General features: G+C 48.9%; 1 protein-coding gene across 1 annotated transcript; it reads right to left on the bottom strand.

The window, feature by feature from the left end:
• Window positions 1–2,380: 2,380 nt before the first annotated feature.
• rapgef4a (Rap guanine nucleotide exchange factor 4a) lies at window positions 2,381–17,906 on the bottom strand. The gene is made up of 31 exons (XM_068746448.1): window positions 17,800–17,906; window positions 16,215–16,357; window positions 16,028–16,116; window positions 14,981–15,127; window positions 10,316–10,372; window positions 9,972–10,043; window positions 9,122–9,172; window positions 8,925–9,031; window positions 8,722–8,843; window positions 8,452–8,635; window positions 8,292–8,376; window positions 7,551–7,611; window positions 7,325–7,401; window positions 7,067–7,213; window positions 6,479–6,594; window positions 6,159–6,244; window positions 5,550–5,628; window positions 5,294–5,444; window positions 5,112–5,200; window positions 4,929–4,959; window positions 4,776–4,854; window positions 4,470–4,616; window positions 4,089–4,186; window positions 3,716–3,841; window positions 3,444–3,622; window positions 3,265–3,355; window positions 3,138–3,188; window positions 2,953–3,040; window positions 2,748–2,812; window positions 2,601–2,655; window positions 2,381–2,508 (listed from the first exon to the last, which is right to left on the bottom strand). The coding sequence occupies exons 1-31, from the start codon at window positions 17,904–17,906 to the stop codon at window positions 2,381–2,383; spliced, it is 3,108 nt and encodes a 1,035-aa protein (XP_068602549.1).
• Between the last annotated feature and the right edge of the window lie 1,312 nt (window positions 17,907–19,218).

The raw sequence follows: 19,218 nt of genomic DNA, 5'->3' as shown, positions 1-19,218 counted from the left end.
ACCTGTAACGAGTAGTGTAACTTGTTACTTTTTCATTTTGAGTAATAATATTACTTTAATTTTTTTTCCAAAAGTAATATATTACTTTTTTCACTCCGACCGGATACGGAAACGATTCGTCCTCGTCTGTTTTTAAGCTCGGTGGCGTAAACTCGATCCATCTGTGCAGGTTTGAGGTACCCTGGAGGGAAGACAACAACAATCCCTCTGGTTGTTTTTTCCATTTCTTTTTTCTGGAGGGCGCTCCCGGTGGACACTGCAGTAATTCACCACTGACCACTGCACCATGACAAATGACAGGAAGGAGGGGTTACACATGAAAGAGACTTGGACTGAGTGGCTGTTGGGTCAGCAAGGTTTCCTGGGAACTAGAGGAGAGGCAGCGAGACCGATGCTCGGTCCTTCTGTAAATCCTTTGGTCCGTTTCTAAAGCTCGGGGCAGCAGAACAGAGGAGCTGCATCATCCATCACCCTGTCACCACTGCGAACACGAAGGACCTTTCTCCGACCCCTCACCTGCTGGTCAGTGGACACGTTTATTCAGGCCCAGCAACGAGGAGTTAAACTGAAGGACAACGTGGGCAAAACGCCGCAGACCTCGCTGACCCTAAAGACCCCGCTCTGAACAAAAGCCATCTGACCAAATGTCCCTTCTACTTTGAGTAACAATCACGGCCTGATCTGAATGCTGCATACAATATTCCTATAGAAACAGGTTTCCACTCGGATCCCCAAGCTCTTGAATAACGATCCTCAAAAGCACAACATTTTCAAGACGAAAGTAATTCTTACAAAAATGACGCGACATTTTATTGAGGTTTCTTTTGACAATTATACTGCTGTCTGTATAAAAAGCATGCAAAGTGAAATATTAGACACTTAGAAAAGAAACAAGCGGTGAATTTGTGTACATGGGGCTTTGAAAGGGTGGGGTTGAGAAACTTGCAACCCCCCCTGCAGCCCTGAAGAGCTTCGGCGGAGCCAAACTTGGGCCAGCAGGTCAACCTGAGATTAAATTCTGAAGAATTCAAAGGTCAGGGAGCAGAGAATATGAGGTTAGCCTTCCTCTTAGCCACAAGGCTGTTCACTGACTAACTATTCAGCTATTTCAGTCATATAAAAAGGTTTTCCCTCAGTCCACCGCTAGGGGGAGCAGAGATAAACAAGGGCTCCATGTTGGAAAGAGCGCCTGCAGCATCCATGAATAGCAGGATCAGTCGTCTGTGAGAACGTCGCTGTGCTGAACAGGGAGTATTTACACCAACAGGCTATTGATCAGTGATCAGTTCAGCATGGAGACGATGCGATTGGTGGAGAAGGGAATTCTCAGAGCTGTCAATAAGCAGTGTCAGAGCTATAGGCTTAATGCAAAGCTGTTCAAAGCTCCTCAAACTATCAAAAAACAAGAAAACAAACACACTAAATATAATCAGAATAATAACTTTTAATTAAAGGCGCCTTTCTCGGCACTCAAGGACACCACATACACACACACACAACAATAACACATCTAGAATAAGAAATTAAATAAATGAATAGGAATTAGTGAAACAGGAATAAACACACACACAACAATAACACATCTAGAATAAGAAATTAAATAAATGAATAGGAATTAGTGAAACAGGAATAAACACACACACAACAATAACACATCTAGAATAAGAAATTAACTGTACAGGAAGTAAATTCAGAAAGTTATGTGGATTCAGGCTCCCGTTTCACTTTCTTCTTTGACCGGCTCTCTGACAGCTATCTGGAGCCGATATGAATTAAACAAGTGGTTCACAAACTACTGCAGTACCAGCCTCTGCAGAACATACGTTAGTTTGATATTCCACGTGAACAATTGAAGAGAATGCATTGATTAAATAAAAAAACATGTATATTTAATGTTAAGAACTGCAGTTTTTACAGTTTAACTGTCTTCTGGTTCGTACTTTTTGATATTAACCTGTATCGTAAGACACAAGGTGTGGATACATCGAACATTTACATCCAAAATACTCAGAACTTTAAGCTCTTAAACTGTTTGGAGTCGTTAACTGTACATCAGAGACAAGTCATATAATCCTAATAATCGCTTCGTGCTGAGGTCAAAATAAATATCAGTATCCAGTTTACAGCACATAAAACACTCACAATCTTAAATATATAAATATAATTTCATACAAAAAATAGGAAACAACTGATCAGGAAAATCCAGACTTCATTCCATAATGTTTAAATCTGAACTGATGAGATGATGAATAAGATCCCCCAACAGGTAAACTAACATTTACCGTTCTAAACTGCAAAGAGGAACAGGAAATAGCTGTCCTCCGACACAACGTGCGGGTCTCATGGAGTAAAGTCGTGTCTCCGGCGTCTCCGACTGGCTTCAGGACCTTCTGGGTTCCAGTCCGTGAGAGAGTTGCGTGAGCGTCCTCTGGTTGTCGATCACGTGGAGCTGGCGGACGTAAGTCCGAACCTCCGGATGGTTCTTGCTGACCAGCGGTGAATCTGGACCTGAACAGATATGCATCGTCATGGTTCCCGTAAATTCCCCAAAACCTAAACAGAGTCTAGAGTGTGTTATTTCTATTGAGACGCACACTTACTGAAAGGCTGGCTGCGGCAGTACCTCAGAAGCTTCACCGTGTTAGCGATCATCCGCTGCAAGACAAAGAGCTGGACTCAGTGGACGACGTCTGCGATGAAGGGCTGAGCAAAGACGCCAGACAATAATCGACTCCCCAGAAACTCACCATCTTCTCAAAATTGACCAAATTGTCGATAAATGTCTTGTTGCCCTCGTGAGTGAAGGTCATGTCTGGAGGAAACGCAAGGGAAGACGCGTTGCTGTAGCGATTAAAGCTGTCCAAGAAGCAATTTGACGAGAGGACAGCCGGGACATATAGATCCAAAAAGGTTCGGTTAGGAGTAAATGGTCAGCGGGCAAACACCCCCGACCTTTGATCAGCAGCGGCATGAAGGGGACGATGGGCGGCTCCAGCTCGGCTACCATCAGCCGGTAGGCCCGGTGGTTCCGGGAGGGATCCTGTGGAAATGGTCACACGGTTATGGGATCTAATCCCAACCACGGACGACACCGCTAGCAATGGAAGGGCCGGTGGAAGCAGGTTGATCCTTCTCACCATCAAGTTTTCAAATTCCCCATAAGACCTCCTGAACTTGCCGGGGAGTTTCTGTGAAGGCAGGGCGGCGTAAAGCGTAAGTCGCTGTGACGATGCCAAACGCTCTGGGCTGTGAACATGTGCCCACCTCCCAGGTCTGGCTCAGCCTGCACACCGCCTGGTTGCTCAGCCCCATGATGACGGCAAAGAAGCCGTTCAGGTTCCCGTACTCCTTACAGCTGGGACGGGAGAGAAGCATCGGCGAGTTGAACAGCGACCAGAGCCCGACGCAAAGCGAGAGAAAGCCGTGCGGGGCGCCGCGCTCACTGTGCAGCGACCTTGATGAACTTCTTGAGCAGCTGCACCCTCTTGCTGAGCTGAGAACACAGACACATCTCCGTGATGACCCAGAACTGGATCTCATTGAACCTCCTCAGGAACAGGTCCAGGTTCACGCTGGCTTTCTGCACATGCTGCCTCCCAAACGTGTGATAGATGAGCTCCAGCTGGAAAACACAGCAGGAAGCAGCCAGCCGCCATTAGACCGCAACGCAGACACCCGGGCCGGAGACGCAACGCCGCTGCGTTCACAGCCGCACCTCGTGCACGCAGTGAAACAGCTCCCAGTCAAAGGAAGTCATGTGGAACGCCACATCCCTGGAGCTCATGAAGTCCAAGCTGGACGAGAGTCCTGCACAGGTGCCCTCCTGCTCAGGTAAGGGGCTCTGGAGAATGAGAGCGCACCTTGTGTCTTACGATACAGGTTAATATCAAAAAGTACGAACCAGAAGACAGTTAAACTGTAAAAACTGCAGTTCTTAACATTAAATATACAGGAAATATTCACATATACAGGCACAGCATAATTAAAATTAAAATGCATGATCCGGAAGCAACACCTGTAAGAGGAGCAGAGAGCTGCACATGGTTAAAGGAGACTTGCAGCACGCGATGAAGGTGGGCCGAACTCACCAGAGAATCCAGCTGATCCCGCCGGCAGGCAAAGAGCCGCCCGTTTACGCCGAGCGTGGAGAAAACGCAAAAATCATTTGGCTTGAAGACAACTTTCTCTGGAAAAGAAAAAGTAAAAAAAAAGAAATGGATGGAAAACGTTTCACACACAAATTCATTTTGATGCCAATAATATCGTTCTATCAGACTCCCTCTCCTGTCTGGCTCTGACAACGAAGCTTCCCCACAGGTGGGAGCAGCCACCAGAACCCAGTATTGATTAATGACGGATTGTATCGTCTTAAAGGCAGCGGCCATTCACAGGCGGCGCTTTTCACTGATAGAAACACACGACTCGGGCTGTCAGCCGTTTGATTGGCTGGGAGTCGCTGAAGCGCTCACCTCCCGCCGAGCTGAGGTTGACCAGGAGGAGGTCCTCCGCCGACCCCAGCTTATCTGCCACGGCGCCGATGACCTCGCCGACAGAGGCGGCCACGGAGGCACGGATCGTCGTGTAGGTGTGGTCGCCGCCGTAGACTTTGAACAGAACTGGAGGCGTGAAGCAGACACGGACTGTTCATTATGCAAATGAGGTCGGCTTCTGAAGACACTCGATAAGCTCCACCTGTACGAGTGCCGTCTCCAGATGGGCCAGCACCTGCAGACTGTTAATGGGGGGGGGGCAGCGGCGGTGAGTTCTTGACTTACTTTCATCGCTGCTCCTGATTGGCCGGCGCTTCTGAAGCTTCTCTTCTCCCACACTAAACTGCCGCAGTAGGACTCTGGGCTGTGATGACGGTTCTCAGATTCAGAACATTCATACATATATAAGATGTGAGGGATAGAGAGCGGGTCGCCCACCTTCGTCCGTGAGGCCCCCCACTCCTCGGTGCTAAAACAAACGGGCGACAGTCAATCAGAAGACATGCGGCTGTCATCCATCAATCACATCTGAAGAGAGCAGCCACGCAGAAAACGCGTGCGATACGAATGACCCGTGTGAATATGCATCCATCCAAAAATCTTTTAAAAACACTTTCTTACTTTTGCTTTACAATTCTGTCCAGCTTTGTAAATTGATCCCTCAGCGCTGGAATGACTTCGGCGTCTTTGGATACCGCCACGAGAAACTCCTGCAGAACACGACAAGCAAAGAGCAAAGAGTTCAAATGAAGCATCAAAGTGACTGATGCGGAACGAGACGTCTGCGGTTCTGTCGGGCCGACCTCCAGGAAGGCCACGGAGGCGTCCTCCTCCTGCAGCTGATCTCCGTGCACGGCGGCCCACTGCATGACCAGGCAGATCGCCCGCCGCTTGCTGTTCAGAGCGTAGTCCAGCTTCTCCTGGTCGGTGCCCTGCGAGGCCTCGGCGTGGTAGCAGCACGGCAGTTAAAGTTCAGAGCGATAGAGGGGAGGAGAACGTCTCTAACGGGCCAGTCCAGGACCGTGCAGAACGTCCTGCAGCACGGCGCATTAAGGATACTGGGCCATCAACACCGGGCAGAGTTCTCTGTTTGGGATGAAGACGCAGTGCGTCAGCACAAAGTCGTTCAAGGCCGAGTCTGTAACGAGAACAAACCGCTCTGATGCCTCCGTTAGAGCAGATCATCCAGTTTACTCTGAATCACCGAAACGCGTTCGGGAGAGAATCACGAACATTCCGTGGAGTCAGGCCTCGTGAGTCAGAGACTCATCCAGGAAGATAGATTCTTTTGTAAATGTGAATGTCGAGGCTGCAACGACTCCTCTAGTTCCGGAAACGCTTCAGAAGCACTCGTTTGGATGATTCGCACTACGTTAGATCCTGGTCAAACCTACGTGTGTGGCTGAACGACATTTCCCTGAGCGCTAGCAGTTTAAACGCAGACGCTGCTTATGAGTCACCGTGAAATGACAAAACTACATTTAAGCAACAAATCGGAATTGGGCATCAAGACGACACGCAGATGAAAGCCATGCGTGTCCAAATAAGTGAGAGTAATCAGTTCAGCTCTTTATTGAGTGGCCAGTCATCGATGAAGACAGCGGAGGAAGAGCAGAGGGGCGTTAACACACGACAGAGATGAAAGGACTTTAACAGACTGAGCGGTACCCGACTCTGTGACTTGAGAATCCAGTCGCGTCATTTCGAGGAGGTGCTCCAAGATCTTCACCGGCGTCCCCGACATGACCTTGTATCTGGAGCAGCACGGAATAAACACACAGCGGCTGAGCTGCAGGAAGCATTTTCACACGCAGGGATCCATAGCTGCAGAATCGGCTGCTGCAAGTAGCTCATCTTTTAGTGGATGTAACCTGTAATGTAACTAGTTACTTTAAAACAATAACTCATCTACTTAATTCATCATGAACAACCCTTCAGTGTGACACACACACGCACACACACACACGCTGAAATGCGTGTCCACCTACTTGTCGTGGGAGGTTGCGGCTCCACGGCTGGAGGTCCGACTGCTGCTGAGACTCTTCTCCAACACCAGAACATCCTGACCGTGCTCCTTCAGACGCACCGTGTTGGCCTCCACGTCCTGCACACACAGACACACAAACACACAAACACACACTCTGTCAGTGTGCAGGACGAACAACGCCCCGTTCGACTTCATCAATACACGCGATCGGACAGAGGAAACTGCAGATTGAACACTCAAGGTTAGGAGTTGTGTTTAGTGAATATGAGCATCAACTGACGTTATCAGAAAGATCGTCATTAATGATCCGCTGAATCGTGTATTTACTGGTGAAATGTTCAGGCAGGACGTTGTGTTTATTTCACTAATAAATATCTAGAGAGAGTCGGTTCGATCTCTGCATCAACCAAGAAAATGTGAATTTGAGCTCCACCCTATAATTACACACGTTATTACACGTTATTAACGCTATTTCATCTTCAACAGGATGAGTAATGGATGCCGGGGGAACCGCTGAGCGCTGCATTGCACACTTTTTGGCACTTTTTTCTGTGACTTCAAAAGCAGAAGATGATAAACGGAAACTTGCCCTCAAAATCCTGTTGAAGTCCTCCTTATCCACCCTCAGGAAGTGGCAGTCGTCCTCCCGCGAGACGATGCAGGCGGCACGGGGAGCATCGTTGACTAGCGCGAGCTTTCCAAAGTCGTCTCCTTCGTGAAGCGTGCACACGACTCCCTGCGGCACGCGCACGTGCACACACACACACGCACACACACACACACACGTCAGTCTCAGGCCGCTGACCCAGTCAGAGAGCGTTGCAGCCTCATCTGGAGGGAAACCTACTTTTCCATAGATGACGACGTTGACTGAGCCCTTCAAGATAATGTACCACGATGTGCCCTCCCCCCCCTGACTGAACACTGAGCGGGAAGATACAGACAGGGCTTTAGTCGGGCACGCCCACACACACACCCCCTCCGTGGTTGGACGAAGCGATGGATTCCTCCAGCGTTGAGCTTTCAGCAGCAGACCATCCGAGTCACAGGATGTATTTTGTTGCACTACTTACACACAGTTCCTGACTTGGCATGGGACTCGAAGATCAGCACGCCAGCAAGTTCTCTCTTCACCTGTGCAGCATCGAGAGACAGAATCAAACCTCAGTGGGATTAGCGCGAACACAAACCCTCCAGGTAAATAGTGCAGCGGGGAGCCGGCCAACAAGAATAGAATAGAATAGAGTAGAATAGAATATAATAGAGTAGAACAGAGTAGAGTAGAGTAGAGTAGAGTAGAGTAGAGTAGAATAGAATAGAATAGAATAGAATAGAATAGAATAGAGTAGAGTAGAGTAGAACAGAGTAGAACAGAGTAGAATAGAACAGAGTAGAATAGAGTAGACTAGAATAGAATAGAGTAGAACAGGGTAGAACAGAACAGAACAGAGTAGAATAGAACAGAACAGAATAGAACAGAACAGAGTAGAATAGAGTAGAACAGAACAGAACAGAACAAAACAGAACAGAGTAGAATAGAGTAGAACAGAGTAGAATAGAGTAGAATAGAGTAGAACAGAACAGAACAGAACAGAGTAGAATAGAGTAGAACAGAGTAGAATAGAAAGCCTGTATTGTCACTGCGTAGCGGTCACACAGTGAGATTAGGAAGCTCTGGAGCTGCGTAGTTTCCTGCTAGTCCCGGAGGAGACATTCAGAACGCATTCCAGTCACAACAATTACTGCCTGTCCCGTTTTGCGCCCCGAGTGAACGGCGCCACCGGAGGCCCGGTCTGCAGACGTCCTGTACTCACAGTGGTCGACAGGTGAGAGAGGGCCTTTATGTGCAGCAACTCTTCATAAATGATCTCCAAATCATCAGCTGTTCTCTCAGACGGACTGGAAATGAGAAATATGCTAATTAGGTCCCCACCTCAACGACTCGCTGAGATATTATCGCTTAAGAATCCGTACTGCTTCCTCAGGATCATCCTCATGTGGGCGTCAGGTCCAATCTGCGAGAGGAGGAGCAGAGCGTCCTTCAGCTCCTCTAGGCTCTCCTTCTGCTCCTCTTCACTGGGAAAAGGAGCGTCCTCCTTCTCATCGTCCAAGAAGCGGTAGAAGAGGTATTTGTCCTGAAAGCTCAGCTCCCGGTCCACTAAGCCACAAAAGCCCAGACAGCAGGGTTTGGTTTTAAAGGATCCGCCCTGCTTGTGTGCACAAACGCAGACGTGTCGGGCTCACCCCGGGTGAGAACGCCCCCCTCCAGCAGCACCTGCCACATGCCTGCAGCCTGCGCTCGGGAGTGGACGCCGGAGCCCTGCTGCATTTGCCAGTCGACCAGCTCTGAGCCCACACAGCACCGCCTGGGAAAGGAGAAGCATCCCCGTGAGATGCTGCTGCCCGAACCCAGACGGCAGCGCTTTAATGCGTTCATGTCAGCTAACCTGCAGGTCTTCATACGGCACTTCCTGTCTCTGATCACGTGAGGCGCCCGGGAGAGGATGGCGTTACGGATAACCTTCCCCGCCCACAGCATCTCCTCAGAAGGGACCTGTCCAGTAGAATGAATGTTAGACCCCTGCTGAGCGGCCCCCCAAGCAGACAACGATCGGCCCCCACAAAGGGTGTCGACGTTTACTACCTGAGAAATGCATTTAAGCTGAGCTTTGGATGGAATTTCAAAGAATGACTTCTGCAAAACAAAATAAAGCAACATTTAAGAGGGCTTTAAATGAAATGCATTATAAAAGGAGTGAAGATGATAGTAAACTAAACATGAGGTCAAATGAAGCCACGGCAACAAGGGAAGGAACAAAACGTCAAAGGTTTTTCCTCTCCGTTTATCAGCGGCCCCTTCCATTGGCTCAGAGCTTTATATCGTTTCTCAGTGATAATGAGTGTTATCTTTGAGTGATGCGTTCATTTCCTGAGAAGGACACAGATATCGTGCTTTGCTGTAAGGATGTGTGTTTTATCCCTGCTGGGGGGGGGGGGGTTCAGGGCTGTGACATTTAAAATGCGTCCTGCAAGCACAACGAATGCATTTACACAAAAGCCTTAAAGGTCATCAGAAAATTGGCTCATATCGTACATATCCTTGTATGTTGTTACATTAGGGTTATTTTTGTCTGTTACATAACAGGAAAGCAAGTATTTTACATAATTCACAGCAGACACAGCGCCAGGCACCATAAGTCTGCTACGGTGAGACGCTATCAGTCCAGGGATCAGGAAACGGCAGCAGGAGGAAGGAGGGACAGGAAGTGATGAGGATGGAGACAGACTCCTCGTCTCGCTTCTACTTTTAAACAAACCTGACCTTTCACTCCGGGGAAAGGGACGCTAAGGGATGCCGTTAATCAGGCTCGGCTAAAAATAGCTGCCAAACTGTTCGTTCAGGGTAAGACTGCTGCAAAGGAGCGGCGCCAATAAACCAGAATTCTCTCGCTTTCGAGAACCAGATGATGAAATCTGTGTGTCTGGGAATCGACCTTGTGCTGCTGTTTGGGGACGGAAGCAAACGAGTTGCTGCTGATGCTTCCTTTGTCCAGCATTCCTGTTGGCAGAAGACGGCGTATATTTATATAATTTATAAAGCCATTTGTGATGTGCTTGAACAAGCACAAATCACTGAGAGCACGTTTTCAGTCGGATCAATATGTTGCTGGTGTGCAGCATGCTTATAGATAATATAGATAACATATCTAAACAAATTATTACAATAAAGAAATCTGCAAACCGTTAAGAATATCATTCCAGGACTTGGATGTATTGCAGCTGAAGACGACTTACTGTCACTTTCCATCAGAGCGCGGGGGGCGAGCAGTCCAGCCATGCACTGATTCACACCGCGGGGGGGGGCGAGCAGTCCAGCCATGCACTGATGATACTCCTATAGATGTGTAGAAAACACAAGGAATGATCAGTCACAGAAACTGACTGACAGGTTTACATTATCCCGCGACATGGCTGTAGTGCACTCTGCATCAAAGGGACTGCCGCAGTGCTTGTGCACTCTGCATCAAAGGGACTGCCGCAGTGCTTGTGCACTCTGCATCAAAGGGACTGCCGCAGTGCTTGTGCACTCTGCATCAAAGGGACTGCCGCAGTGCTTGTGCACTCTGCATCAAAGGGACTGCCGCAGTGCTTGTGCACTCTGCATCAAAGGGACTGCCGCAGTGCTTGTGCACTCTGCATCAAAGGGACTGCCGCAGTGCTTGTGCACTCTGCATCAAAGGGACTGCCGCAGTGCTTGTGCACTCTGCATCAAAGGGACTGCCGCAGTGCTTGTGCACTCTGCATCAAAGGGACTGCCGCAGTGCTTGTGCACTCTGCATCAAAGGGACTGCCGCAGTGCTTGTGCACTCTGCATCAAAGGGACTGCCGCAGTGCTTGTGCACTCTGCATCAAAGGGACTGCCGCAGTGCTTGTGCACTCTGCATCAAAGGGACTGCTGCAGTGCTTGTGCATTCTGCATCAAAGGGACTGCTGCAGTGCTTGTGCACTCTGCATCAAAGGGACTGCTGCAGTGCTTGTGCATTCTGCATCAAATGGACTGCTGCAGTGCTTGTGCATTCTGCATCAAATGGACTGCTGCAGTGCTTGTGCACTCTGCATCAAAGGGACTGCTGCAGTGCTTGTGCACTCTGCATCAAAGGGACTGCTGCAGTGCTTGTGCACTCTGCATCAAAGGGACTGCTGCAGTGCTTGTGCATTCTGCATCAAATGGACTGCTGCAGTGCTTGTGCACTCTGCATCAAAGGGACTGCTGCAGTGCTTGTGCACTCTGCATCAAAGGGACTGCTGCAGTGCTTGTGCACTCTGCATCAAAGGGACTGCTGCAGTGCTTGTGCACTCTGCATCAAATGGACTGCTGCAGTGCTTGTGCACTCTGCATCAAAGGGACTGCTACAGTGCTTGTGCATTCTGCATCAAAGGGATTGCTGCAGTGCTTGTGCACTCTGCATCAAAGGGACTGCTGCAGTGCTTGTGCACTCTGCATCAAAGGGACCGCTGCAGTGCTTGGATCTTCGCCCTCGTCATCGCTTTATGACCTTGGGAATGGAGAAAGCCCTGAAAGCGTGTGATGTTGGATTATAAACGGTGACGCAGCGCAGATCAAAATCATTTTGAAAATGTTCCAGTGACTGTAGACAAAGATCAACGGCTTTCAGGATCAGGGCAGCACCAACAGGATCAGATGAACTCAGCTTCTCCGAGCCAATGAAGCGTCACTCCCTGAGGGGTCGCATCTGGCTGGGGGGTCGAGACCCCGTCACGTGAGGAGCTCTACATCCATCCATCCATGTTCTTGTAGACGAGATGAATCAATCATCATATTAGCTGCTTTAATCGCCTTGCGGGTCACGTGCGTGTGCATGTGTGTGTGTGTGTGTGCGTGCGTGCGTGCGTGCGTGCGTGCGTGCATGTGTGTGCGTGTGTGTGTGTGTGTTTCTATTCACCCATTAAAGAACAATCAAACTGCTCAACTCTGCTCATTTTTATAAAATTATTTCATGGCAGAGGAGATTCTCATCTGTTGCTTTGAACTGCTGAAGAGAGACACGTCAGAGACACGTTAGAGACACGTAAGAAAACACGTCAGAGACACATCAGAGACATGTTAGAGACACGTTAGAAAACACGTCAGAGACACGTCAGAGACACGTCAGAGACACGTCAGAGACATGTTAGAGACACGTTAGAAAACACGTCAGAGACACATCAGAGACACGTCAGAGACATGTCAGAGACACGTCAGAAAACACGTCAGAGACACATCAGAGACACGTCAGAGGCATGTCAGAGACACGTCAGAGACACGTCAGAAACACGTTAGAGGACACGTCAGAGACACGTTAGAGGACACGTCAGAGGCATGTCAGAGACCACGTCAGAGACACATCAGAGACCCATCAGAGACGTCAGAGGCATGTTAGCGGACACGTCAGAGACACGTCAGAGACACATCAGAGACACGTCAGAGACGTCAGAGGCATGTTAGAGACACATCAGAGACACATCAGAGACACGTCAGAGACACGTCAGACACGTCAGAGACCCATCAGAGACGTCAGAGGCATGTTAGAGACACATCAGAGACACGTCAGAGACACGTCAGAGACACGTCAGAGACACATCAGAGACACGTCAGACACGTCAGAGACCACGTCAGAGACACGTCAGAGGCATGTTAGAGACACATCAGAGACACGTCAGAGACACGTCAGAGACTCCCATCTCACTTCTGCCCTGCCGCCTCCACTCCTGAACAAGAACAGTTACAATGCGCCGTATATTCCAGGAACTAATTTAATGCATATTATGCAGGAATTTACTCCTGGATTGAAGTGGACCTTACCCAGATGTAAAGAGATGCAACACAGTGATTCTCCTGCAACAAATGCAGTTAAGGGTTTGGGGAAGATTAGCTCCAGAGGTTTCCAGTGTCCCATGCAGCCCCCCCCCCCCCACCCCCCCCACTTACCCCACAGTTCTAGCCCCGCTGGACGCAGCCTGCCCGTCAGAGTGGTGGCAGGAGGCAGCTGATGGGCAGCAGTAGCTCAGTGATCCAGTCATTGAGCCCCCCCCCCCCCCCCTCTCTCTCTCCCTCTGAGTGCTGGAGCCCATCCCATCTGGCATTGGGTGGGAGGTGGGGTGTGCGCCCTGGACAAGTCGCCAGTTTATTGTAGGGCCACATGAAAGAATCAATCATACTTACATTAATGCCTGTGGCCAAGTCAGAGTCAGTAACCCAAACAGGGGGGGGCAGAAAGGTCCCAGACAGTTTGGAACCCAGGACCGTTTGCTGTGAGGCAACTGCTCTACCCACTGCACCACTGTGCTGATTCTGGGCTTCTGAAGATTTAATAATGCTGCTGACAGCGATCGACTTCAACATAGACATAGCCACTGTCCTCCTGGAAGGACTCTGGCTCCGCCCCCGTGCTGAATACTGGAGGATCCATGTGGATTCTGACGTTAGAACAATCTCCTCCACCCAAGCCTCCGCTGCCAGAGGGCTCGCTGCGTTGCTGACGCTTCACGTTCATCAGATTTATCCACTGGCTGCCCACCAGGGTTCTTCTGCAGTGAACCCCGCACACACACACGCACACACACAATCGTGTTGTTTCAATCGCCGCGGCCATCGGAAGCAGGAAACAAAGAGCGGAGCAAATTGATGATCAGGCCGGCGTGCCTGCGAGCGTCGCACTCGGCTCAAGTCCGCTCTGCTAAACAAACAGCGACCAGAAGCTCATCGTCAGCGGCTCCATGAGATAAACGCAAAGCAGGTTTACTGCATGAAGGCACCTCTGGGCCTTCAGGCAGGCAGGGAGTCCGTCATGTGGACGTGTGCATGCATTAAAATCACAAGAGGCAAAGGGTCAGGGAAGCTGCAGCATGCACCGTGCATGAGGGTTCATCCAGTAAATAACCGGCATGAACACATGATGCTGCCTGAGGGCTCATCCAGTAAATAACCGGCATGAACACATGATGCTGCATGAGGGTTCATCCAGTAAATAACCGGCATGAACACATGATGCTGCCTGAGGGTTCATCCAGTAAATAACCGGCATGAACACATGATGCTGCCTGAGGGCTCATCCAGTAAATAACCGACATGAACACATGATGCTGAATAACCGGCATGAACACATGATGCTGAATAACCGGCATGAACACATGATGCTGAATAACCGGCATGAACACATGATGCTGAATAACCGGCATGAACACATGATGCTGAATAACCGGCATGAATACATGATGCTGCCTGAGGGCTCATCGTACGGACGGACGGTTGGACGGTTGGACGGATGGACGGACGGATCTTGAGTTGAAATTGACATTTCCATTTTAAACTAGTAAAGAGTTTACATATTGGGCTATAATTAACTTCCAAACTATTTGTGATGGCAGAACATCAGAACGTTTAGACGCCGTGTGACGCGTGAATAAACCAGAATATGACATTTGATCACCTTCACATGAATTCAGTAAACTATTTAAGTTTTTCATCTCATAAAGTTCATTAATCTTTGTAAATACATGATGCTGCCTGAGGGTTCATCTTGTTGTGGATTTGAACACAAAAGAACTCAAAACACCTATTATTTAACGTCCCACATCATTGTAGGTTAATTGATCATTGATTCATTCGTGAATGGCACTATTAATATTTCTACCAAACTTACCAATGGGAAACTTCAAAAACTGTTACGCTATGCAACAGCCTGTTAGAGAATGACTTGCATCCCAATATTCCTCCTTGACTGATGAATTAAAATGATCTTCTGGTGTCAGAACCTGCTCATAGAATAAAGACATGAGGAAACTAACAGACCCAGAGAAGCTTCCTCACAGAGCTGCACTGCCATCTAGTGGTGAAAGCATGCAGTGCTCTTATAAAGCCAGTCACAGCTGATCTGCTGGTTCTCTCTGATAAAGCAGCCGGAGCGTCTCTGTAGGAAGTCGACCCCGAGCTGATGCTCACCTCCCACAAGGACCGGAACGGCCCCCGCTCAATGAGCAGCAGCTCGCTGAACTGCCGTGTGACGATGGTAGCACGGCGGGGGGTGTCGTCCAGGATCGACTCCCCAAACGCTGCCCCGGGTCCCAGGGTGCATATAGTAACAGCATCCTGCAACAGGCAGACAGAGATAACGGCATCCTGCAACAGGCAGACAGAGATAACAGCATCCTGCAACAGGCAGACAGAGATAACAGCATCCTGCAACAGGCAGACAGAGATAACAGCATCCTGCATCAGGCAGACAGAGATAACGGCATCCTGCAACAGGCAGACAGAGATAACAGCATCCTGTAACAGGCAGACGGAGATAACGGCATCATGCAACAGGCAGACAGAGATAACGGCATCCTGCATCAGGCAGACAGAGATAACAGCATCCTGCAACAGGCAGACAGAGATAACAGCATCCTGCAACAGGCAGACAGAGATAACGGCATCCTGCAACAGGCAGACAGAGATAACAGCATCCTGCAACAGGCAGCCAGAGATAACAGCATCCTGCAACAGGCAGACAGAGATAACAGCATCCTGCAACAGGCAGACAGAGATAACAGCATCCTGCAACAGGCAGACAGAGATAACAGCATCCTGTAACAGGCAGCCAGAGATAACAGCATCCTGCAACAGGCAGACAGAGATAACGGCATCCTGCAACAGGCAGCCAGAGATAACGGCATCCTGCAACAGGCAGCCAGAGATAACAGCATCCTGCAACAGGCAGCCAGAGATAACAGCATCCTGCAACAGGCAGACAGAGATAACGGCATCCTGCAACAGGCAGACAGAGATAACGGCATCCTGCAACAGGCAGCCAGAGATAACAGAATATTGTTTCTGTTTAATTTTAGACATTCTTTTGTAAGGCTTAACAAAAATAATCATTCAAACATTCACAAAAAGTTAAAACATTTCGAGGAAGGTGCAGATTTAGACCCAAAAAGAAGAAGAACTGGTTTAAGCAGCGTGAGACTAAAGATCAAACGTGTCAAACCCAAACCCAAGTCTGACCTGATGACTTCCTGTCTCTGACACGTTGACGTCCAGCGAGCCGGAGAGGACAGCGTACCAGTTGGTGCCGATGTCGCCTTGGCGATACACTGAAACCAGAGCAGCAGGAGTTCCTGGATCAGCCCGACAGGAAGCAGGTCCACTCACGCATGATCACACGCGTATGGATACGAATACTCCGACTCACAGGTGATGCCTTTCTCCAAACACTCATAGAATCCGCACAGACAAATCCGCTGCAGCAAACTGGGGGGGAATCTCTCCAAGGCCTTCACGCCGTTCAGACGGGCCAAAATGGTGTCGACGTCTTCCCCGGAGCGCTCTGCCGGCCTGGAGGGACGAGAGGAACGCTCTGGAGCAGGCAGCTCAATAAATACGGCGAGAAACGGAGCAGATTGACCTCTGTCAGAGTCGCAGGGCAACCGTAAAAACATGGAGCAAGGACTTCTGGAAAAACAGGGGCTCCTCCAGGAGGAGAAAGGACTTCTGTAAAATCAGGGGCTCCTCCAGGAGGAGCAGGGACTTCTGGAAAAACAGGGGCTCCTCCAGGAGGAGCAGGGACTTCTGCTTTCATGTCAAACTCTTAAACTTCAGCCAATTACAACAGCAGGAAATGCGTTTCTGATCCAACCAACACCTCTAACAGTCCTCCAGATGTTAGGAAACATCTGGAGGCTCCGTTGTGCGGTTTTACAATCGTCTCCGTCCTTTACAGAACTCACGGTGGCTTCCTTCGGCTCCAGAGAAGGTTCACCGTGGAATCAGAGACGCGAACCTGCGCACGTCGGTGCACGACGTTTTCGTCCTGGTGCAGGTTGTCACAGCAACGCCGCAACATCAAAGAGCCAAAATAAAACAAGCAAATAAATAGAATCATAAAGTGCTGCATGACGGTTTTGTGTTTGATCACCTGCAGTCCAATAAAAGTATTTCAGGTGAGACGCGTGCACGTCAGCGTGCACGTCAGCGTGCACGTCCAGCCCCCAGATCAGATCAAACCCGTTTGGTTTTAGCGACAGGATATTGCAGAGCAAACATGTCTGGCAGACTGCGTCACCTCAGCGCCGGGAGCTGATGCACTTTGGACCCAGTCTTTGTCTCCGTCCTCTTTCTGACCACAGCTGAGCTTTGGACCCCGTCTTTGTCTCCGTCCTCTTTCTGTCCACAGCTGAGCTTTGGACCCTGTCCTTGTCTCCGTCCTCCTCTTTCTGTCCACAGCGGACCGTTGTCTCGGGCCCAAGCAGGCCACCATGTTGACGTAGGGTTGAGATGTGAAACCCAGATAAATACAAAAATACAGAAAATATCCTCAAAGTGGAAGGATTCGAGGTGTGGGGCGCACACACACCCGTGCGCATGCACACACGCACGCACACACACACACACAGCGGATGATGATCTTAAATGACGTCTAGTTTTAATGACTCTTCTCGTTCGTGCACCTTCTAACGCGCTCCCTGCAGCTGCGCTGATTTCATCCAACACTCTCCAGGTGTGCACGAAGCAGGTTCACCTGATCACGTGATTTGGTGCAAACTTCTAATTCATTTCATGCCGTTTTCAATTGGCCTGTGCGCCATCAAAGCCGGGGAAATATCCAGGCTGAAAGGTAGCCCAATCCTAATCCTAATCCCAATCCCAATCCTAATCCCACGGGGACCGGATCAGTGTCTTTACTCTGCTGCTCGCTGCGCTAAAGCAAAACCAAGAACAGGAAACAAGTGCGATGACGTGATCCGACGTGTTCAGACGCGACGATGAAAACGGATTACCTTTTTCCCAAGCAGAGAACCCACTCGTGTGATTCGGACGGGTGAGAAGAAGTGTGCGCTGCAGAGATCCGAACCCACTCTGGACCCGCTTCCCACGGACGATCCATCCCCGCTGCCGCCGCTCACCTGATCAGGAGCCCCGACACGGATCGATACACGCATTCTGCACCGATCGCGGTCAAACGGAGCCACGCGGCTTCCCGTAGATACCGAGGAATGAACGGAATTAGAGTTTAATCTGACTTTGATTACTGCGCTACCAAAAACACACGATGCTGTTTGTATTCTGTTACTGCAGAAAATAGTTCCGGATACTTTGGTGCTAATTATTAGCCAATAATAAATAGATTAAATTCAGAGCACGTGACCTGGAGATAAAGACATAATGTTTTTATATTCATTATACTAATACGACAGAAATACTTATTCTACTTCACTTGGATGTACTGTGATATATTTTGGGACCCAGCCGAGCAGAATGAAAACACATTTCATGTTAATCTTTTACTACAAATCCTTGTGACTGTTATTTATTGCTGTGTGATCACATTATGTTTCACATGCATGAGGACCAACGTGTCAGTAATACTGAAGAGTATTATACGAGTGTGAATTAAATTATATTTGTGGCTTAGAGTATTCCTCCCAATGTGAGATGTGGAAAATAATAATAATGAGGATGAGCAAAAGGATTTTTTTTACGTGTGAAGTGGAGCCTGAGAAACGACCGACCTCAAACCAACTGATCTTTTGTTTGTTTGTTTGTTTTCATTCCGATGCAGATCAAACAGTTGTTATAAACCGGAAGCTGGAGACCCAATCACATGAACTTCCTGTCTGTAGCCGTCTCCTGCATCGCTTTCCGAAGACGCTGGCGACTTGCCTTCCATCAAAATTGGAACATTTCCATAAAGCATGATAAAATAATCCTTTGTGAAGTTAATAATAAGAGTCCTTGGTCGCCATGGCAACAAACTGCCACAGAAATAGAACGGACGGGGCTGAAGAGTGAAACTAGGCAGTTCTCTGTGAAAGATGTGAACAAGTGATTCTTGATTCTTTCATTCATTTCTCGTTATTTGTAACTGCCGTTTTGCACCACGTTATGAAATGATTATTTTTGACCATGGGATCATCCTGTCATCGCATTATTGACGGCTGCTGCTACTTTGCTGTCTTCATTGACACTGTCCCACATTTTTACTGACACCACAAATCTAAATCCTAAAAGAACGAACAAACGAGAAGACCTTTAATCACGTTTTCATGAAGTATGTGGAGCAAAAGGCTGCTTGAAACAGACGAACATGAAGGAACGTTTGATGTTCGGCATGAACAACAAACATTTACTGAGGGTTCGTCATATTATTATGAGGGGGGGGGGGGCTTCCTGTAATACCTACTATTGACCACTTGGTG

This window comes from Brachionichthys hirsutus, chromosome 12 (assembly GCF_040956055.1).
Source record: "Brachionichthys hirsutus isolate HB-005 chromosome 12, CSIRO-AGI_Bhir_v1, whole genome shotgun sequence".
Classification (NCBI taxonomy): Eukaryota; Metazoa; Chordata; class Actinopteri; order Lophiiformes; family Brachionichthyidae; genus Brachionichthys; species Brachionichthys hirsutus.
This window is presented reverse-complemented; position numbering and strand designations above follow the sequence as displayed.